The 22,501-nt window shown below is 40.9% G+C and overlaps 2 protein-coding genes across 2 annotated transcripts; one reads left to right on the top strand and one right to left on the bottom strand.

The window, feature by feature from the left end:
* Positions 1-790: 790 nt before the first annotated feature.
* Positions 791-11,614, bottom strand: LOC311264468 (ubiquitin-conjugating enzyme E2 H-like). The gene is made up of 7 exons (XM_084365350.1): positions 11,200-11,614; positions 6,448-6,524; positions 6,262-6,336; positions 6,109-6,148; positions 5,777-5,829; positions 4,307-4,435; positions 791-3,238 (listed from the first exon to the last, which is right to left on the bottom strand). The coding sequence occupies exons 1-7, from the start codon at positions 11,250-11,252 to the stop codon at positions 3,114-3,116; spliced, it is 552 nt and encodes a 183-aa protein (XP_084221476.1). The 5' UTR covers positions 11,253-11,614; the 3' UTR covers positions 791-3,113.
* Positions 11,615-15,669: 4,055 nt separating this feature from the next.
* LOC311263452 (kelch domain-containing protein 10-like) lies at positions 15,670-20,707 on the top strand. The gene is made up of 10 exons (XM_084363523.1): positions 15,670-16,028; positions 16,680-16,772; positions 16,906-17,127; positions 18,545-18,699; positions 18,788-18,936; positions 19,041-19,125; positions 19,202-19,268; positions 19,354-19,401; positions 19,485-19,624; positions 20,323-20,707. Exons 1-10 carry the CDS (start codon positions 15,947-15,949, stop codon positions 20,530-20,532), a joined length of 1,251 nt encoding a protein of 416 aa, XP_084219649.1. The 5' UTR covers positions 15,670-15,946; the 3' UTR covers positions 20,533-20,707.
* Positions 20,708-22,501: the final 1,794 nt, after the last annotated feature.

Genomic DNA, 22,501 nt, shown 5'->3' with positions numbered 1-22,501 from the left:
CAGTTTTTACTCAAAAATATCATGATGACTGATTTTGTTGGCCAGTTCAGCACTGATGAAGAACTTTTGAGGAGATTTCGTAGTATTGAGGTATATATTGTGTATCACATTGTGACTAAAAATATTGCAACATTATTTTAACATATTCCTCATCCGACTTTGTGTGTTAATCAAACTGAAGCAGCTAAATGGAATTCAGCCTTATTTTATTGTATTATTCAGCCGCACCTGTGTTTTCCTCCTGTGACATGACAAAAGGCCTGCTGACACACATAAAGCCCTTTCTCACAAAAAAATATATATCCAAGACATAATCAAGGCATAAATAATTACAACTATTAAAAATGCAACAAGACATAAAAAATGAACATGTTATAATATACCATTTCCATGGGCCATCTAAAACATATTTGCAATGTGATTGAGAAATTGTGTTTTTTCTCTACTTAGATATTTAAAGAATAAAGTTGCATTTAAAAAAAAAAAAAACCCATTTAAAACAAAAAATAAATAAATAAATGAAGGTTCATCTTAAACTTTGTGGTGGACCTCTTCAGTCTGTGAGACAGACGGGCAGGACTGCCATCTAGTGGTCGGAGGAGGGACATGTTATTGTATTTCAGTGATTGTGAATATCCCCAGAGTGACATCATTCTGTCCCAGCACATGACTTTAATTATGTTACATGTGTGAAAGGTCCTGTGAAAACTAGGTTCAACAACTCAAACATTTACTAATTAATGGCAAAAAAGTCTTACCATGTCAAACACACAAGCAAAATACACATAAATCACATATTTTTTGTTGTTTATTTCTTTCTTCAAGTTACAAGGGAAGCACATTTATTCATTTTTTGCTTTTTAAAAATCAGTGATATCTGGATTTCTTTTTATCCTGGACAAAGGGCTTAAAAGACAAAAAAATAATAAAAACATTCAAACAAATTATAGGCATCAAATATATGTGTCTCATTAATAAAAAATACATAACACACTGATGAATCCAGAATACAACGAACGACAAGGCTGGACAGTGGTCTGTTTTTTGTTGCAAATGACAGTCCTAAGACCTACACCAACTTATATTTGGTTATTGAGGCCAATTACAGCCATTTTAACTAGGGTCATTTAACAAATACATTTTTAATGTCATGTCAGAAAACAACCTGTGACATGCTTGTTATACCAAACTATGTTAATTCTCAAACAAAGGTAAACCCTCTTGCAAGAGACCACGAGAAAGATCCTGATATCATTTTGAAAAATAACAAAAGGGGTTATTAATTAAAGTTTGGATTATAATCCAAGAAGCCTGTCGTGACTGGGCTAAAGTAAGACTCAAATTTTTGTTTCTTTTCCAGAAATAATACACCCCGATCTGCAATGCCTGGACTGCATCCTGAAACACAGACCAGCGTACCATCATGAAATTTAACAGTAAACTCACTCCAGGAACACGAGTCTTTCCACGAAAAGCTTTTAAACTGTCCTCTGAAGAAGAAGAAACCTGTGCCTGAACTTAAGTTTTGAGATTTTGACACTTGGAGGAACATTATCCATCCATCTTCTTGTTTAACCTCAGAGTCAAGTCTTTTTTTTCCTAAATCTGGGGAGGATTTCCTTGTTTTCTGAAGGGGTATAATTATGAAACTAAGCTTGTAGATCCATTACATTTTGGTCCCACCATTTTGAAAAGAAAAAAGAACAGGCCATCAACAGCATGAAAAAGTAAATGCGGCAGTGTTGAATGGCTGAAACAAAGAGCACTTCTGTCCGACAACGTAAATGATCTTTTATGGACATATTTGCATATAAGAAGGGGGTGCAGGGGGTGCAACGTGTCTTTGGAGGAATCTGATTCATCCCACAGACACAGAAGTTATTAACTCTCCTCATCTTAACAGGACAATTAGTCTTTAAACTAGTGTTTTATATAAGTATTAAACCATACATAATGATAGGATTCACCACCCGCAAAAAAACTAACTATCCCTACGCAAGTCAAACACCTATTATAGTTCAACACAAGCAATAGGCAAAGTTAAGAAGTTCAATAATTCAACAAGGACCTGGATAAACCCCACCTGCACACAGGTGTCCTCCCCATGTCTACAGCGTTACAGCTCCACAAAGCCCTACACAACTTTACTTCTGTGTCATGCCACAATATACAAAGATACTCAGAGAATGACAAACACTTTCCTAAAACGGAGAGGAGGAGGAGGAGGAGGAGAAGGGAGGAGATGGGTGTTGAAGGGAGGGATCAGGATTGTGCCCCTGATCTGTATCAGCGGTCAGTACAACACAGGTTATCAATACGCCATGATTCCCTGGGTTACATTCATGCATGCACACACACACATACACACACACACACACACACACTGTGGCGTCGTCATGGTTGATGCATTTGTTGTTTGATGGTGTGTGTGTGTGACGTGTCAGCAGGTTTGCAGTACTTTCAGAGAGGTAACGCCTGTACTGTCTGTACACGACGAACACGTGGCGGCGCTGTGGCCTCCTGGTCCTCAGCTCCTCGGAGGCGATGATTGTAACGGCGGCTCCTCGGCGGGGGGGGGGCGAGGGGCAGTGTCAAAATCAAAAAAACAAAAAGGTGACGGTTGAGAGTCCATGTTCTTTTGAAGCTGACACCGCTCAGAAGTGGTGGATTGTCATCCTGCAGTCCTCTGTCGGTGATGATTCGCTAAAATGTCAAATTAAGACGGAAAAAAAAAAGTATCTGTGACGGTTACGCTTGTTGCAACTGAAGAGGTGGTGAGTTGTGGCTTGTGGAACCAAAAATGTAAACAGTTTTGTTTGGACGACGGTCCTCCTGCCTCCAGCGCTGGTCTCCCTGCTGGAGATCACGGAAATGAATGATGCACTCCTTTCTGATCTAAACAGGCTCTCAGGGCGAAGGGTAGGTGGTCGTGACTTCCTAAATAAGGGTTAATATTCTGCAATATCATACTGCAAATCCTCGTGTCACAATAAAAATCCTTGTGTCGCTGTAAAAAATTGTCTTGTTTAAATATGAATATAGTACTGAGTTTCTGCTCTTTAGGAAACAACAGTCTGTTGTGAGGTGAAGGGGACGGGATCTTCCTCCCTTCACTACAACTCCATGTCCTGAGCCTCGTCCTCCGAAAAGTCTGACATGGAGCTCTCGGAGGAGGAGTCGCCGCCTCCCTCCTCCTGCTCCTTTAGAGCCTCCTCTGTGGCATACCTTTGGATGTACTCTGAAAAAAGACACACAGGGAGATATTAGGAAATAATTCAGGAATCTATCCATCAAGCTGGTGACGGTGACAACAGTTATTCTTTAAAATATCATTATAAAGTAAATGTTGATTGCACAGCGTAACGGCCACAGAATAATGACACCATTATTTCCATTGGCTCTCTACACCCTGCTTTCACTATGCAGTTTGGTCTGCCACCAGGCACTAAATCTCCCAGGAAAATGAAGGCTGAGTGGCGATCCAGTCTAGCACAATTTCTATCTGCTTTCACGTCTCCATTACAGACTAAATGAGTGAATAAATAAACTCACTTGTTTGATAGTTGCTACGCTAGGGAAAACAGATAGCGATCCGTCTGTCTTTGCAACTCAGCACCAACAAGAACACCCCTTGTAAATGCTAGGGGGGAAAGTTGTCTGTTTCCACGTTAAGTCTTGAAGATACTAACGGAAAGTTCAGAAATCTACATTTCGAAGACTGCTGAACAAACACAGTCGTTTCCATCAACCCGATTTTATGCACATTTTCAATTTGTGCATAAAAAACCTGTTAAAAATCAATAAAATTTTTAAGATGAAGCGAATTGGCAGAGTTGGTGTGTCGTTAAAGACAAAATGCAACCGAAACAGACTAAGCGAAAGACATAAATGAAGCGTGTAACTAACTGAAGCCTCTAATGAAGAGACGAACACATCAGATCTGTGTGGAGCGATGAGGAGACTGTACAGTTCCTCAAATTCATACATGGACACACATCTTCAACACGGTTTCCTATTGACTTATTAACATCTGATGCTCGACTGGCTCTTTTCTTTTTTTAATTTTGTCGCACCCTCTTCTTCTGCAGTGGTAAAATGGCACCCAGCTGGAGATTAACCAGTGCAAAAATATTCACATAACACTTGTGGATGAAAAACGCTCATTAACGCACTAAATCCAGAACAAGCAAGTACGTGGACTTTGAGCAGGGCTCGCTTTGCGCACCAATTACCATTATCATATTTTTTTTATGTTAGCATCTCACTCGTCGTGTCAGATTGTCAGTGTAAGACGCTGGTGTGCTACCTTTGATCTTGTGTTTATAATCCTCCGGTCGGTGCAGGTACATGGCCGCTGCGTCCCCGTTCAGAGGGTCGATGGGGTTGGGGTAGGCGAGCAGCTGAGGGAGGAACGACTCGAAGATGTTGGTGAGGTCTAGTAGATGTGGGGAGAAAGATTAGTCAGTACAATCATGTGTGTAGCTACGACAGCATCCACTAGAGGTCTCTCTTGTAATGAAATGATCAAACAGCTGTCTGGCTGCATAATTGTACTATTTTCTGGTCATGTGTCATCAACCTCAGCACTTTAAAGTGTGAGTAAAGACAGATGAGTACATTCTCTACATACGCTGCTCTATATAAACACATATTGTACGTACTATATTGAAAAATGGTAACAGAATAACATCTAACACTGTGACCACACAGGATGCGTTCAGGCAAAGTATTAAGTGAGGCATTTTGAAGATTTTAAAACCTTCAGTTTGTTTTTTTGTGTGGTCTGTCAGCTGAAAACAATTTTCAGATACATAATCAAGCAAACCAAGGAAATCTGAAGGGCTGATCTTCATGTTCAATATTAAGATGTTAAGGTTTCATAACACCTTCAAAATGTTACGTCAGTCAAGACTCAAACACAGCTGCTGGCTGTAATCTTCCATTTGTTCAACTGTTCGTCATCGCAGCTAAAGATTATCATCTGTGCTAACTACTCATCACACCGGTGTCACGCCGCCCCCGCAAGACACACAAATACTCATCAGGGTGTTTTAACGTACACAGCACGTGTAAAAACAAACAAAGCTGTGGATCAAAAGCAGGCTGAAGAACAGATAAACTTCAGTTGTCTCTTGGCTGTCCCTCTTCTGTTATACAAACTCATACTCTTTCTTTACAACATAGAGGGGCTTAGATTTGAAAACAAATAAACCCTTTTTCATTAAGTCGTATGCAGCATCTTTTTTTAAACAGATAGCTATCAGTATGACTCACAACCCGGTTAAAAAGGGTCTGAAGAACCATGAACCATGCTGAGTTCTTTCGAGCAACTTTTTAGCTTTAAGGTAGTCCTTAAGTATAAGGAAACCTTTACTGGGACTTTACTGGGGAATTTTCACTTGAGGTTTTTTGCGCTGCCGGCCCCAGGAAACCACAACCTAAACCTGAGCACAGTTGACAGAAGAGTTTTACATTCACCGTGACACCAACTTGAACAACAGACACAAAGTGAGAAAAATCCCCTTCAGGTGAGCGAGTTCACCCGTCTGCCAGCCTCAGGACCTTCTTATCTATCAGTACTCAATGCATGACCTCAATACAAGCAGCAGTTATCACTGAAGTATAAGCTGATTAAACCGATAAAGATGCTCTGCCTGAAGCGGCACTGCAGAAGTAGAAGAGACTCACTTTGTGTGTGTGTGTGTTTTTTTATTGACTATTACTGCCAGTAAGTTTAAACAAGGGACCGATGAAACTCTATGAACCCGTGACCCACCGTAGAGAGCCGTCCATGTCTGGTTGATGACATCTAAACACACAGTTCCTGACCTGCAAAAAGACAAAAACACTGTGAGGACAACACAATGGCCTAGTAATGGTTGTCAAAGCAAAGCAGCAGCGCAGAATGAGGGGAAAAAAACATCAACTTCTTCTTAACTGTGTGAATCATTTCTTACACGTCAAACCAGAGGATGTGCTACAGGAAATAATGAAAATATTTGTACTCAAACCCCATGTTGTTGCCATCAAAACCTATTCAATCTTGGCTATATTGACTGACTAAGAGCCGGTGCAGAGAGATATCTAAAACACTGTATGTCTACTTACGCTTCATCGATGTTGGGATGAAAGATTTTATTCATGAATCCTGTAAAAACAAAAAAAGAAGAAGAAAAAGAAGCAGGTTTTAATCATCAGAGATTGATTTCTTGAGGCAATTTCACGGCTTCACCACAACACTTTGTAAAAAATATTTCATACCTATTGATGGTGATTTGAAGGGGTATTTATCTGGTAGGTCCACTCGCACCTTCCACACACCTCCTTCATACGCCGCTGCAAAAGAAAGACAGACCAACTGATTCAGTCCAAAACTACAACAGTGTGACACAAACTCAATGAGAGGGAGAATATGGGTAAAATGGGTAAATTTCAAGAGGCTCTTACTTCCTGGTGGTCCGTGAAACTTGACTACAAACTCGTTGAGACCGCTGAGGATGGTGACCTCGTGCTTGCTCTCGATGCTGACGGCTGGTTAGGGAAAAGGCAACGACAAAAAAAGGAGCAACAGGAGACGCGGCGAGAATTCAAACAATATCAAACAACAAAAAAGTCGCTGCAGTGCTGGTCAAAAAACTGCCTCTTTCTCTCTGTTTTTTCGTCTGGGCAGAGGTCAAACATAGGATCAATAACATGAGCAATAGCAGCGAGATCAATAATGCACACAAACTCAACCAACACACAACTCCTGAGCAACAAAACAACCTCACAGGATAACAACTTATCAAACATTAAGATAGCCGTCAATCTCAAAGTAGAAGCGTCAACAACCAACAGCTACAGAAGTCATTAATGATCACTTTTCTGATGGTTGAGGAAGAAAAAACACTAAAAAGGGAAATCAAAACTGATGGCAGAGACATCAGCGGAGGGTCTATCAAACATTATGAGGCCGTGTGTATTCGTCATGTGCTGCCTCCAGCCAGCTAACTGACTGACGGGAACTTTCATCTGTTTTCGCAGGTAACTTCAGATCTTGCGGCTGAAGGGGGAGGATGTGTCATAATCACAGCGCGTGGTGACAGCAGAGAAGCTGAGCGTATTCAATCAACGACTGCGCCCGTCTGACACAATGACAGACTGGGAAACAAAACCCCGCAAAAACCTCACGAGCAACTGTCACGCCCCGTTTCATCATCCTGTCATAAATCCTTCTGTCATCTCTCGCCCAAACCATCTAACCAAGGTAACGCAAGGATGTTAATTTAGCCCAACTGCCGGAGCACAATGAAAAATAGCGCTACATAGCTTGATTACATAACCGTCAGGAGGCTAAGCCACAGTAAACATCTACCAGAGGAAGATGGTTTAAAAAGCCAAGACACTCAATCGGAGGAGGTTCACAAACCACTGACAAAGAAGACACAGAAGCACCAAATGTGATCCGAGGCAGTGGGGCCTATAAATAAACCTGTTATAGACTTGTGCAGTAAAAATGTGCATCTGTCTGTTATGCCTTTCCCCAAGGGTTGAGCACAGAACAACCAAAGCATATGCTCGCTCAAGAGTAATGTTACTACGCCAGGGAAGAGCTTTATTTTAAAAAAAAGCTCTCAGTGCACTGTGATTTATCCTCAGATACCAAGAGGTTTGTGTTTAGGTTTTGTTCGACATTGAGTTTGTCCAATCTAAACCCATCTGTGCACTTAAACTACACATTTAAACAAACTCTCCTGACCTGCAGTCAGAACATATGTCAGGACATTTCCCTCCAGCCTGATGCACACGTGTTCGACGTACACTGAGGTTTGTTTGTGTCCGTTTGTGAGGACTGTAAAGTAATCTGAGAGCAGCTACGACAGCTGTAGCGGCCGGCCAGCATCAACTGTGCTCCGTCACAGCGGTTCAATCGTACATCTTTTGATTTAAAGACGCATCATGAAACTATGTATAGCGTCTGCTGGTAAAACAGTGGTGCTACAGTCGACAAGAAGCAACAGCAAGAACTGAAGGATCCCAACATGTTCGCACTGTGTATTCTTTGTTTCCTCATCTGCATTTTATTACACTGACAATGAAACAAAACAATATTAGCAATAAATAAGCTTATGTTGTGTTTTTCCTCTGTTTGCATCTTTTCATTGACATGACTGCACATTAATCTTTTCTTTCCTGTACTTTTTGAGCCTCTTTCTCTGCTATATTAAGTGTAAAATTCTCAAACTGATACATGTGACTCACGGCGTCAACACTGATTATACCCGATTATGCTCGGGTGCGTTAGGTCGAACTTTCTATTTTCAAACTGAAAAAGTTTTTATGTAAAACAACTTCAAACATTTTTCAGTATTTTTCCGATGATCAGTTTCAGTGTTTTTGTGTCTGATTGGCAGTAAAAAATAAATCAATTTAAAATTCACTACTTTGGCTCTGATTCTTCATTATTTCTAGGTAGTCGCCACTCTATGTTCTCATTAAATGTCCTACCCACAACACTATCTGACTGGTAACAGGTCACATGTAACGGCCTATTTACACTGAATAATCTGAATCTTCAAAGTAACTAGTAACTAAAGTTATCAAACAAATGTAGTAAAGTGAAAGTTTCAAATGGAAATATTTAAGTAAAGTACCTCAAAAATTGTATTTAAGTACAGTACTCATTCCATCACTGCTCCACTGAGCAAACCATGTTCAAAAGACATCGTTGTTCATCATTAAAGAGCCAGAATTAAAGTTTTTGTACATCTTTTCATTGTTGCATTGATATCAGGCTGTGTGCCCCACGTACTGAGGTTGAGCCTGGAGGTTTGATTCCAACCTGTATCTTCTGTAAAGTCAAATTTGGCCATCATAAAAACTTTCATTTTGAACCACCGGAAGTTCTTTAGACATCCGTTACTGAAGTTAGAAAAGATATTTCAAATGGCTTCGTAAAAGCTTTAACCCCTTGAACCCTGTAAGGATGTGACTTGAACATCAATAGTGAAGGTTGAAACGACGTCTGAAAAGATGTTGCTAAAAGCTTTCACTAGTGCTCTTCAGTGGAAGTCTTTTCAGCTTCCTGAAAGATGTTGAAAAAACATCTTTTGGATATGTTTTGCTCAGCGGGGCAACACTTAGATTTTGATTTTTACTGCGAATGGATTTCAGCTCTAAATATTGGTTATCAGTCGTATTAATTACTAATAATCAGTATCAGCCCTGAAAAAAACACGAGTTGGTCCCTAATTTTAACACTATTCTTATTCACTAACGGCATCTGAGGTAAAAGGTTTTAAAAAATTGCAACCATTATATATTCAGTTATGAAGGACTGAAGCTAGGCTAACTTTATGCTATCTGTGAGGCTGCAACAATGATTATTTCTACTCTTGATTTACACATCAATAACTTTCTGATTTAATTGTTGAATAAATAACATGTCCAGTACAGTCAGTTCACTATAGCACAGTTACCAGTTAACAATAACGCAGTCTGTTACAGCAGTCCTGCAATAAATTCTCCTTTCATGACTTATAATGTTGAGGATTTCTTGAAATTGTTTGAGGGTGGTGTTGATTTTATCTTCAAAATGTTTCTCCCCCTTTTTCTGAACCAAATCGCGGTTCTGGACTCGGATGTTGTAAGTCGTACAGGCTGCAAAGTCCTCTCAAGCATATTTTTTATGCTCACTTGATGCTGCAACAATGACTATTCCTACTCTCGATTAATCGTCATCACATCAATAACTCTCTGATTAACGTTTGTTTAATTTGACATCTTCAAATTGCTCGTTTTGTGCGACCATAAAAGAAAAATACAGCAAATGACTTCAAACGATCCTCAAAACTGTTGCAGATGAATTTTCTATTGATCCGCAAACCAACAAACCGTGTCGTCAGCAGTTGTCTGTTTGCTCTCCAGAAGCAACATGGACACAAGTTGTCCACCTCCTCAGCCTGCAGCCCTGTCTGTCCCCTGCCATGGACTGGATGTTCCCAGTCCCCCCCCTGCCTCCCTCCCTGCATGTGCCCCGTACAGCACGCTTGTTGTTCCTCGATCAGCTGTGTGCGAAGCTCCGCCTTCTACCATGTTCCGGATGGTAACAGGCGGACCAATCAGAGAGCAGCATCTCGCTGCAGGACAAAAACAAAACAATTCACCTCACGCTGTCAGAAATCCTTTCATGCAAACTTCAGCTGATCACTGCAAATAACTGGCAACAACTTAAAAATACATATTCGACGATAGAAGAGGATTGTGAGGAGTAAACAAATCAAACGCAATGCACCTCAAAGAGAGTGTTGTTATGGAAAAACAATTAAAATAATAACACATCCATTAGGGTTTTTTTTTTGTCTTTTTAGCATCGCGGAGATATAATTACATTTCGTCTTCAGAGTTGTTAGTCAGTGAGATGACGATTTATATTTTGTTTATCTTTAATTTGCAAAAATTCAAACAGCACAAAAGGTCAAACTGTGGTTTCTGTGCAGTAATCTGTCGACTTTGCATTTGTCATTTGTCACCTATCGTCTCCCACATCGAGCTGCATCGAGCCTGTTTGTTCTCCCCTCGGTGATAGCATGCTACACGGCTAGCTCGCCTTGACGTGAACGTGACAAAAACACGAAAAAACAAACGCGTCTTCCCAAACACGGCTTCTCAAAACGTGAAAAAGTCCTCGCTAACCCTTCGCATTGTGCTGTCAGTCCCGTGGGAACACGTTTTTTTTTTTGTTTTTTTGTTAAGCTAACGGGGCTAACTTCTCGCTTCCGAGCTAAAGCTAACAGAGAGTTCACAGCCAGCGTTATGTTGCGACATATACACGACTGATACAAAAAAAAAAACACAAGAAGAGCACTGCTAATGTACTAGCAAGCTAACAGTGGCTAACAGGGCAAGTGAGTTCACACAAATAAAACCCCGAACTAAAAAAAAAAAAACGTGTAGCTTCAACGCCATCCTGCTAACTTAACCAAGCTAACCGCGGCACCTAACGTCAGGCACATTAACGCCAAAGTGCTCAGCAACACACACTTTTCACTAAATCTGTTAACATCTCATAGCTGCTAGCCAAACACACACATCATCCACATTAGCAGCCGTCGGTGAGCAAAATACTGTGAATTCAACAAACATAGCTGACAATTCATGTACAATGACATATTTTTTGGGCTATCCGGGGCTTGTTGTTACTGTTGTTGGAAAGGATACAGTTTCACCACGTCGGTATCCATTCGCCTCTTGCCCGGACTTGGAGACGACATTTTTGTATTCCTTTCAGAAGTGATCTAAAAATACTGCGGCGATGAGGCTACCTCAACCTTGCAGCTTGAAAAAAAAAAAAAAAATTACCTACAAGCCCTCTCTGGACTGTATCAGCAGCCTTCCCACGATGTCCATAAACAAGATCCTAGCTGCAACATCGCCCACTTTTTTTTTTTTTCTTCTTCTTCTTCTTCTCTCTCTCTCTCTCTTGCTCTTGCTCTCAGCGGATCTTCAGTGTTTCCCCCCGACCAGCTCTGCCTCGCTGAGTCCCGTCCTGAAGACTCTCTCCGCCTGTGACATCAACCTCCAGCGTCCACACCGCCGAGAGGAGGGGCTCAGGTATAGAAGCACGCGCCGCAGATCACGCACACACCGTTTGAATGTCGCTTGTGATGGCGGATTAAAGTGATGTCATCGGTCCTGCTGAGGCGGAAGTCGACATTTTTTTAACATAAAGTTGATTTCTGAGGTGTTTTTTTTTTGTGTCAAGCTGGTCAGATTGTGCTCGAAGATAAAGTGCGTGCCTGTCTAGTTTGTGTAGATCTATGACAAAGTTAGCTTATTGGAGGGCTGAAACAGGCACTAGAGGCCAAAGTTGTTTCTTCACAGCCACTCTGTCCAACAGCTACATGAGTTATACATACAGATAATGATCAGTTTCAGCCTCTTATCCTGTACTTAATTTGGTAAATATTAATTGTCAAATAAATAACATGTCAGTTCACGATAGCAGAGTTGCCAGGGGAAACTAATGCAGTCTGATGCAGCAGTCCTGCAATAAATCCTCCTTTCGTGACTTATCATGTTGAGGATTTGTTGAAATTGTTTTAGAGTGGTGTTGATTATATCTGCCAAATGCAATAAATTCTCCTTTCGTGACTTATAATGTTGAGGTTTCTCCCCCTTTTCTTAACCAAATCAAGGCTCTGGACCCAGTTGCTGTAAGTTGTACAGTCTGCAAAGCCCTCTCAAGCATGTCTTTGTTTTTCGGACGCCATACAGGGATATTTAAAAGGTCCAATTGGTAAGATTATTGTTGAGACTCACTACCAACGTGTCAAATACTGACGCTATGACCAAAAGTGTCAGTGTTTGACGACCTGGGAAAGCCAAATCGTCGGTATTTGATGGGTTGGGAATGAGATTCAACAGCTATCATACAAGTTGGACCTTCAAATATGTATTTTCTGTGTACTATTTGCAAGAAGAGTAAACAAACAGTATTTATTATTAAGGTTTGTCAAAGACGAAGGTGCACATGTTTCACCGGGGTCATCCCTGAAGGAAAAATGTACTTTTTTAAAATGAAGAATTTGGAGTTTCACAGTTTTTTAGATCTGGACAAAGTAATTGTTACTTTTACATTCATTTTATATTCATTTGGTGCCCAAAACAGCGTGGATGCTGCACCCAGGCCTATAATGTGAGGTAAAACCCTGTTCTCAGCTCAGGCCACCCAAAATCCTTTCCCACATACATTTGTTTGAAAGGAGACTTACAGTAGCAGCTGAAATCCACGTCGACAATAGTGTATTTGTGTAAATGGGAGCATGCGTGCATGTGAAAACGCATTTAAGGTATGTGGAAAAGTCAAATATGCTGTATTCCCACAGTCTCACATGACCTGAGATGAGTGTGCGGTGGTCAAAGCATGACCTCCTCAGGTCACGAGACCCTCGCTTGTCATCAGATGACAGTACTGAACTTTGTTCTGCTGTCAGAAATCACATCGGCACATTGGATCTCCGAGCTGTGTTGCTCCAACCACATGGAAACAAGAGGAGAGCCGTGTGACAAAAACAAAATGTCATTACTGTTTGACGAATGTCTCTTAAATCTCTGTGTTTGTCTGTTGGCTGTGAGATGTTGTCACCGTCGTTAGCGTCTGTCGACACATTGCTACCAAGCTGCACGGACATGACGAAGGTCTCGGTTAATTAAACTACGAATCACACTTCAGTCGAGTCATGTAACTTGACTCCAAACTTAAGGACACTGACAACCTCTTGCATTGCACACTGTGTCCTTCAGGGTTAGATTTAAAGGTAATGAGATCCTGCCTCGTGAAAGTTTTTAATGAACACCAAACAAACTCTTTCTGCAGGTCAGAACTTTTTTTGTGCACTCAGCTAAAAATGTCTTCTAGTAAAATCTTTTTCAAGCTGAATTTCCAATTTCCAAAAGGTCGCTGAGTGCCAGAAGGTGTGTAAAGGCCGTTCATTTCTCTGGGTTAATACAAAACAAAACTCTCTGTGAAGCCTATCCTACAGATTTAAAACATGCTGAATTGATTAAATGTTGAAGTCCTGACCTCCATAAATCTGAGTAGATCACTGGATGGAACAAAAGTTGATGACTCGTCTCCTGTTTAATCTCATTAACACAGCTGCAGCTCATTGTTCCTTTTTCCTAGAGTGGCTTCATCTCCTGCCTGCAATCAATCTGTTGAGAAAGTATTTGTTACCTACCAACAGAGGCTGTGATACTTTCTGCTGACAAACCACCTGCAGGTTAACATTTTAGCCACTGTTTCTACTGAGATAGCAGCTCCACAAGGCAGCAATCAACTTGAGATCCATGTTGTTTCATCCACATTGTTCCTTCACCGGTTTACTTCTGACTCAAGATGTCACTTTTTAGAAGTGCAATCCCAGTTTGCCTCAATCGTAACTATACTGTGTTGACAGACGAGAGCCTTAAATGTTAAATATGATATGTGCATGGTGAAAACACTCCTGGTGTGAGGTGTTTATAATGTAAAAAGTGTGAATACTGAAAATATTGTGTTAAAACCAGAGCTACGACGATTAAACCATTGGTTGTCAACTATTTAGTTAATTAATTAATTAGTTAGTTAATTTTTGATGGTTGAAAAAAGTGAAAATTATCTTATTCCAGCTCCTTAAAAGGTGCTATTTGTAAGAAAAGTTGGTTTTTGAGTCACATTCCCAACTCATCAAATAACGACGCTCTGGGTTTCCCAAATTGTCAGAAACTGACACTGGGATGTAGGACGGGTCGGCCGCCATCCCAAAGCGTCAGATTTTTGACGAGTTGGGAATGAAACTCAAAAATCAACTTTTCTTACAAATCGCACCATTAAATGAGAATATTTTTATGACAGTTAACTGAATATCTGACACCATCTTGGACTGTGGAGAACACTTATCCCCAATTTTTGATATTTTATACACTAAACAACTAAGTGATTATCTGAGAAAATCAAAATAAAACAATCATTAGTTGCAGCCCTGGTTTGAGCCAGTCTTCTCTTGATCATTTTGATAATTGTCTGCTCTATGACTGATGACAACTCTTAACTGTACTAAGTTTATTTTCACACGGCCTGCATAAATAAAAAAGCCATAGCAGCTTCTCGTGTGGTTGGTCTCTCTGTGCTGTTTTGCTGCTTCAGCCTATCACAGTGAGCTTCAAATCCAGATTACCACATGTCAGCAAAGCAGCCCCAGAAGATCTGGGGTAAAGGTTGACTCTTGGTTCAGTTGATCGAAGGGAGTCAGACCAACCACTTGTTTCTTTCAAAGTAACTACGTTGTCCATAATTTAAGCTATTTAGAAAATGTTGTTTGTACCTTGCTTAAGTTAATCGTTCTTTTGTCAGGTAATATATCACCATGAGGTCCTGTGACATTAAACTCAGTGGAGCGACAGTAACTGAGAGACAACATCGAGGCTCAACACATTCACTTTGATCCCTATATTTCACTTACTGAGGGATATTCCTCACACCTTGTGAATCTCTGGTATTTAACATCAGATGACAACCTATTTTGTGACAGTTTTTCTACCAAGAATGTCAAACGTTTATCGCTTCCAGCTTTTCATTTGTGAGAATCTGTTGCTCTCACTTATTATAATTTCCCAGAGCCCAGAGACACGTCTCTAAATTGCTTCTTTTGTCCAAAACCGAAAGAGTCTTTAATCTTAGAAGACAAAGAAAAGCAAGACGATACATTTTATTTGCTCGAAAAATGACTGAAATGATTAATCAATTGCCAAAATAGTTGTTAATAATAATAATAATACAAAATTTTATTTGTATAGCGCTTTTCATGAGACTTGAACACACTTTAAATGCGAACATGAAAGCAATACAATAAAAAACAAATCTAAAAAACATACATCATACAACATACAACATTAAACATGGCAACTAATTGTCTTTTTATTGCCCTCCAGATGTTTGACTGTTATTTGGACTAAAAAAATAATTGTGATGGACATTTTCACTATTTACTGACATTTCTGTTGGATCAAGAAAATAATCTGGAGCATAATCAATTACATATTATTTCACTTTTCTATTAGACTCAGTTTTTCTTTAAAAAAAAGATGATATTTTTATGTTTCTTCTATGTTTTAACTGTTATTTACACGGACAGCTTGAGGCCCCTTGCAGCCTTTCAGAACTATAAACACCACCATGTGGCTCTTGAACGCATCACGAAGGGTCCCGCCTCCTCTGATTGGTCAGCCGGGGCCAGCTGGCTGTGACGCCGCAGCAGCAGCAGGTGTGGACGCTCGGCTCGCTTGTTGTTTCTTTAGCTCTGCTGTGATTGCTGGAGCCCGCAGTCTCATGCCACTGCGTTTGGGCACACTGAAGCGGGTCGTTGTCCAGGTCCAGGTCCAGGTGTGGGTGTGGTGAACCCTGTCCGTGTGGCTCCCTGTCGACATGTCGGCCCAACATGACGGAACCTTCAGTCAGCTCAACAAGTTTGAGAAACTGTCGTGGAGGCCCTTCGTCCGCGACTCAGGTTTGTAAACAAAGCTCACTCCTCTGCGTGAGCAAACAGCCCGCAGCAGTCAGCAAGGCAAACAGAGGAGCAGATGTTGATCCAGATGACATTACTCATCGTTTATTTTGTCTTCGTGTGCACCAGGATGCTCGTTTGTGTGAGTAAGCGATCATGTGTCATGTGTATCATCGGGCTAAAGCTAGCTAACGTTGCTACGGAAGCCAGCAGGAGTTGGTGAGAGAATGAGCACCTAGCAGGCTAACACGGCGCTATTGTTGCTGTTATTTTCTTTAAATAGACATTACACGTGAAAGACTTGATAGAAAAGAAAAAAAAGAGGGATGAGCATTAGCAGTAGCTTCTGCTTATGTTAGCTTTAGCACACTGATAACAATTCAGGAAACGTCCTGTACCTGCAAATACAAGCTTAATAATTCATAAGAAGTGTGCCAACGGCCTTCAACTCCACACAGTGTTTGCCAACAGAAATGACTATTAACTAGCTAAATAAAAAGCTTGAAACTGGAGACAAAAACACTGAAGAACCACTCTCAATGGCATCTACTAGTTCTCCAGTGTCCTTTACCCAACATGTGAAAGACAGGCCCTGACACTAACTGTACATATGTTTTCCTCTCCCACATCTGCTGTATGGTGACTGACTGACAGGCTCCAAGAAGCGGGCACGGTGGCTTCAGGCTCGACGCATCTTCTCCCCGTCCTGCCCCAACCTGCGGATCCCCAACAGGTTCCTGAGAGAAGGTGCTGAAACAACACGATGTCGCATTCAGACTGTTTTAGCTCAGAAACAGGGAGACTAATAAGTAAACTGCATAACTGTAATGTTGTAAAACTCATCACTTGCATCATTTCCTTTGTCTTGACCGTCCCTCAGGTCACTGTGTGCCCCCCGCCCGCAGCGGACACCGCTGTGTTGCAGACAGCGCCAACCTGTACGTGTTTGGAGGCTACAACCCAGACTTTGAGGAGGCAGGCGGGTCAGACAACGAAGACTACCCTCTTTTCAGGGAGCTCTGGCGGTTTCATTTCGCCACAGCCACCTGGCAGCAGGTCCGCACAGAGGGCTACATGCCCACAGAGCTGGCCTCCATGTCAGGTGAGGACCGATGTGCACGCGCCCACTTGTTCTCATTTAGAGCCGGTCACTGGTCTTGTTTAAAGGTATCCTGCTGATCCCTGGTAGGACTATGACGTAATGTTTGTAGTTGATAGCTTCAGATTATCCTGCTGATCTCCAGGTGGCAGTAATGCACCAAAAAAACAATGCAATGTTCCAACAAGGGCAGGGAAGACAATGAGTTAACAAGGTGCACATCCCAAGTCTCCTATTTAATATTTCCTCACTCCTTGCTTGAACCACAAGCTCCGCCATCTTGCAGGCTGCTCATGCTTCTGCTCTGAGGAGCGAGGAGGGATCTCTATGAACGAGGACACACGAGATCATCCACAGCCCCAACATCTGGCACATTTGACTGACATGACATCACATGATGACACCTCAGAGGAAGGGGATCCCTCTACTCTTCCCCTCTCTCTATGCATGGTTTCCTTTGTGGGAGGGACTGGGACGCTAGGAAGGAGGACAACATGGATGCAATTAAAGAGACTTGGGGTGAACCCATAAATGTAAACAATGCTGCTTCAATCAAGAAAAATCTGCTTTTCAGTTGTTTTAGGAAGCAAATGTATTCAACACAGGTGTTAGAGCTCAGGACACAGACAATGAGCTTTGTTGAGTGAATGTAAACAGAAGCTTTGTTTGTTGGCAAGAAAACTCCACAGGGCTCCTTTAATGCTTTCTATTTAAGCTGTCTGACAAACTGAACAATCAGAGGGTTGACCTGCGCTCAGTAACGAGATTAGAGATTTAATGCCGTAAACTGTCGTGGTTTGCACTTGACGAAACTCCGACTTAATGAGACGACATTTGGGAAACCTTTTTATTTTATTGTTTTGAAAGTTTTTATTGACTACATAGACATGTGGTTTTGTCTCCTCATTTTAAGACTTTTTAAAAGTCTTGAAATTATTAGAAGATTAATTGATAACTGATCGATCAATGGTTTCAGTCATTTTTCAAGTAAAAATGTCAAACATTTGCTGATTCCAGCTTCTTAAATGTGAGGATTTGTTGTTTTTCTTTGTCATTCATGATAGTAAATTAACTGTCTTTGGTTTTTGGACTGTTGGACTAAAGCAGTGTTGTAAAAAGTAGCCAGAATTCACACTTGAGTAAAAGTAAAGTAAAAACTGTGTCAAAATATTACTTTTGTGGCAATAAATGTACTTGAGTGTCAAAAAGTAAATTATACATGCACTTTTTCCAAAGTGTAGTGTGGGGGAAGTATGAACACGTGGGGCCTTTAAACATGATTTTATTTAATTTTTTATCCATCTCATGAACAGTATCTTTGAAGTTGGTCCAGTATGTAGATTTGAATGAACCTTTGCTCGCAGTACTTGAACTGCAGCAGTGAAGACTGACCGTGTCGACGTCTCTCTCGCTCTTTCAGCTGTTTTACACGGCAACAACCTGCTTGTGTTCGGCGGCACCGGGATTCCCTTCGGTGAAAACAACGGCAATGACGTCCATGTTTGTAACGTTCAGTACAAACGGTGGAACCTGCTCAACTGCAGAGGGAAGAAACCCAACAAGATCTACGGACAGGTAACTGCAGCTGGATTAGATTTACAGATATTAAGACCATCACGTATGTGTAGCTTTGCATTCAAATGACAAACATCTCCATTTTCAGGCGATGATCATCATAAACGGCTACCTCTATGTGTTTGGAGGGACAACGGGCTACCTTTACAGTACTGACCTGCACCGGCTGGACCTGACCACTAGAGAGTGGACACACCTCAAACCCAACAACGCACCCTCAGATCTTCCTGAAGAGAGGTCAGGAAGCAGTCATAGTTTAAACGGCTCCAGTATGTGTGACCTACAGTGAATCACTAGAACATTCATAAAGATAGACTGAAACTGAATGCATGACTTTACAGGTACAGACATGAACTAGCTCACGACGGACAGAGAATATATATTTTAGGAGGTGGGACTTCCTGGACGTCGTATCCTCTGGACAAGGTGAGAACGAACGAGTTCAGGTGAAAGATTTGACAGAATAACGGTGTGTTACTAAAATTCTGTTTGTCTTCATCAGATTCACGCGTATAACCTGGAGACAAATTACTGGGAGGAGATCGTCACCAAGCCTCATGAAAAATTAGGTTTGTCATCCATCTTTTTTTTTTTGCTGAATAGAGGATTTGAAGACCTCACGTTAATTAACTTTATTTGTCATTATCATGACAGGATATCCTGCTGCCCGCCGCTGTCACAGCTGTGTGCAGGTGAAAGATGGTAAGGAGTATTTCACACAGCCTTACCTGGACACACCAGAATATCATTACACATGAAGAATATCTCACTTTCTCTTCCTCCAGAGGTGTTTATATGTGGAGGGTATAATGGAGAGATGATCCTGTCGGACCTGTGGAAGATCAACCTGCAGACTTTTCATTGGACCAAGCTGCCCGCCGTCATGCCAGAACCAGCCTACTTTCACTGTGCTGCTGTCACTCCGGTTAGTTTAAGATCATTCAGACGGATTTCTCTTCTGCACCAAGTGACAGAACAAATCCACTGAAATTGTAAATGCTGTTGGACTGATCAGGACTCGTCACCATTTTCATGGTCGATTAATATTTTATTATCTGATTAATTATTTAGTCGGTAAAATGTCAGAACCCGTGGTGATCTTTTATCTGACAAACAGCCGACTAGGGCTGCAACTAAAGAACGTTTTCATTATTGATTAATCTGCAGATTATTTTTACAGTTAATCAATTAATAATTTACTTGGTAAAATGTTGAAAATGAAACATTCTCATCAGAATTTACCAGAGCCCAAAGTGACGTCTTCAAATTGACTTCTCATTTACTTTTTATTCATCATAAATGACAGAGAAAAGCAACAAATCCTCACATTTAAGAAGCTGGAACCAGCAAATGTTTGACATTTTTGCTTGAAAAATAACTGAAACGCTTCATCGATATCAAGAGAGTTGGTAATTAACTTTCTTTGGATCAATTAATCGACTAACCATTGCGGTTTTACAGCCCAAGAACCAAAGATAGTCAATTTACAGTAAGACAGAGACGAGCCTCATGTTAGTCCTCACGTTAGTAAAACTGAAATCGGAGAATATTTGGAGGCTTGTCTTTATTGTCATAATTGATTGATCAGTTTAATGTTAATTTTTTTGTTACTTTCTCCTTCAGGCTGGCTGTATGTACGTCCACGGCGGTGTCGTCAACATGTCCGGGAACAGGAGGACGGGCTCTTTGTACAAAGTGTGGTTGGTGGTGCCCAGCCTGCTGGAACTGACCTGGGAGAAACTACTGAAAACTTTCCCTCACGTAGCCCAGCTGTCCACCCTTCAGCTGCTCAGCCTGGGACTGACACACACACTAATTCAGCGGCTCAAATAGAGACCGAAGGAGGCGGTACGTGACGCAACAGCACTGACTCTAAAATCGCAGGTAACCTGGCGAAAGAAAAAAAAAAAAAGGACAAAAAAGTTTTTCATGATGTCAGATGGTTATCAAACAACTTTGAATGCCTTTTAACTGTAGTCTTACGTAAACGTGTGCTTTTTTTTTTTTTTTAAAGGAAATAATTCATAGTTTTTAGTTTGCACGCATCAACCAGAAGCCATGCATCCACCAAACTCACTGTAGTATACTTATTTCCACCTCCAGGTACTTGCTCTTGTCATTTTTGGTACTTTATCCCCGTCAGAAACTTGTGCTGCATGAGCATGAACAGTTCAAAGACCATTTCTTGAAGTCGAAATGAATGTTTGCTTCTAGAGATCTTCTTCTTTCACAATTGCTGAAGGCGACTATGACGCTGAACACGGTTGCCATCGTTGTCCCACGTTCAGTCAGCTGCTGCTACTCGCACTGTGATGTAGGTTAGATCAAACAGTGCTGACGTTCACTTAAATGTCCATTTAGTTAGTCAACTTAAGAGGCACGCTGCTGATGAAGCATGGACACGTTATTACTGTGATACCTCTTCACTGTCTAATTAGGTCAATTATTTAAGGAGTCATGTTTTCGCCTCGAGGACTTTCTGACTGCATGCTGATATGGAGCTGTGATCATAAACAGAATAATATTCCCCTTACATCGGGCCCTGTGGTCAGATCTTTTAAAGATACGTGAGATGGCATCACTGTGAATCTTCTTGTGCCTCTTTGATTATTTTTCCTCTTTTTGGAAACACGCGAAGAAGTTAGAAATGAATTTCCACACCTGTAGCTCCGCAGTGATTCTCAACACTCTTTTTATTTTGTCATTTGGTGCCTTCTGAATTTCCAAAATGTCACACACGTTGTTTTTAATATTTCTGTAAACCTGTCTTTTTATCAGCATTGTTATTTGTTCGTTGCTCTCTGAACGGTGTACATGTAGCTGTTTTCTCCCTGTGTGATTTGCCTGGTGCTCTCCACATGAGCCTCCCGTCGCTGAACCTTTCTGCTCATGATGAATCAGGAGATGCCGCTCGCAGCTAAAGATTTTTCTCTAACTTAAATCCAGAGACCTTTTTTTTATTTTTACCTATTTATTTTAAACACTGTGCTGCTGTTTTATTATATTGCAGAGTCAGTATCGTAGCAGAACGTGTTGCTGCATTTCTGTTTCACCTGCTTCCCACTTTATGCCTCAACTCCACTTTAACCTTTTATACTGTAACATAAGCTGCATTATTATTATTATTATTGTTTTTTTACTTTTTGTCTTATTTTTCTCAAATGTTTTGCTGTGGTACTTTGAAAAATAAGTGGCATGGGACTTGTGTAACTAGTCACACGGCAGAGTATGTAAGGCGTACTCAGGATGTTAAATACTGTGATCAGACTCGGTCTGTTGAGCTCTGCAAACATTCGCCAAACTGTTAAACGGACTGTCATTCTTGTGAAACTACATTTCGGTACGCTGAGATGACTTTGCTGAAAACAAATCTTTTGAGGTTGCTGTGGACTAACGAGCTAAAATACTGTAGTAAAACTCCCAGCTGCTTGTATTAAGTCAAACTTTTTTGTTAAACTCTCTTGAATTTCTTCGAGTATCTGCAGCATTTTATGTCACATGTTCACTGTAAACTAATACTAAGCTCAAACTTACTGTATCATCATCATAACGTCCTATTTCACATTTCAAAACTCCACCTCAGTTACTTTTGATTATGTTTGACATGTTATGGCCTTATTTATATCTTATTGTGAAGCAGCAGTCTGCTTCGGGACTCGCTCTGACTTGGTAAATGTACTACGTTGCTTAAGACAGATGTTTATATTTGCATCATTTTCTGATGTTAAAATGATCCCTTTTGCATGTCGGTATGCTGTGCATGTGACTTTACATAATCTCTTGGGAGAAAAGGTGAATGCCT

This window comes from Pagrus pagrus, assembly GCF_965226575.1.
Source record: "Pagrus pagrus genome assembly, chromosome: 10".
Taxonomy (NCBI): Eukaryota; Metazoa; Chordata; class Actinopteri; order Spariformes; family Sparidae; genus Pagrus; species Pagrus pagrus.
Note: the sequence above shows the minus strand (reverse complement) of the source record. Positions and strands in the feature narration are given on the sequence as shown.

What these genes read in the sequence shown, in the direction of transcription:
- LOC311264468 (XM_084365350.1), bottom strand. Translation starts at nt 11,252, where the DNA reads ATGTCGTCTCCAAGTCCGGGCAAGAGGCGAATGGATACCGACGTGGTG. An exon ending in CTTCAAATCACCATCAATAG is followed by an intron (nt 6,149 to 6,261) that starts GTATGAAATATT and finishes TTGTTTTTACAG; the next exon opens with GATTCATGAATAAAATCTTT. An exon ending in GACATGGACGGCTCTCTACG is followed by an intron (nt 4,436 to 5,776) that starts GTGGGTCACGGG and finishes CACATCTACTAG; the next exon opens with ACCTCACCAACATCTTCGAG.
- LOC311263452 (XM_084363523.1), top strand. Translation starts at nt 15,947, where the DNA reads ATGTCGGCCCAACATGACGGAACCTTCAGTCAGCTCAACAAGTTTGAG. An exon ending in CAACAGGTTCCTGAGAGAAG is followed by an intron (nt 16,773 to 16,905) that starts GTGCTGAAACAA and finishes ACCGTCCCTCAG; the next exon opens with GTCACTGTGTGCCCCCCGCC. An exon ending in CGTCGTATCCTCTGGACAAG is followed by an intron (nt 19,126 to 19,201) that starts GTGAGAACGAAC and finishes TGTCTTCATCAG; the next exon opens with ATTCACGCGTATAACCTGGA.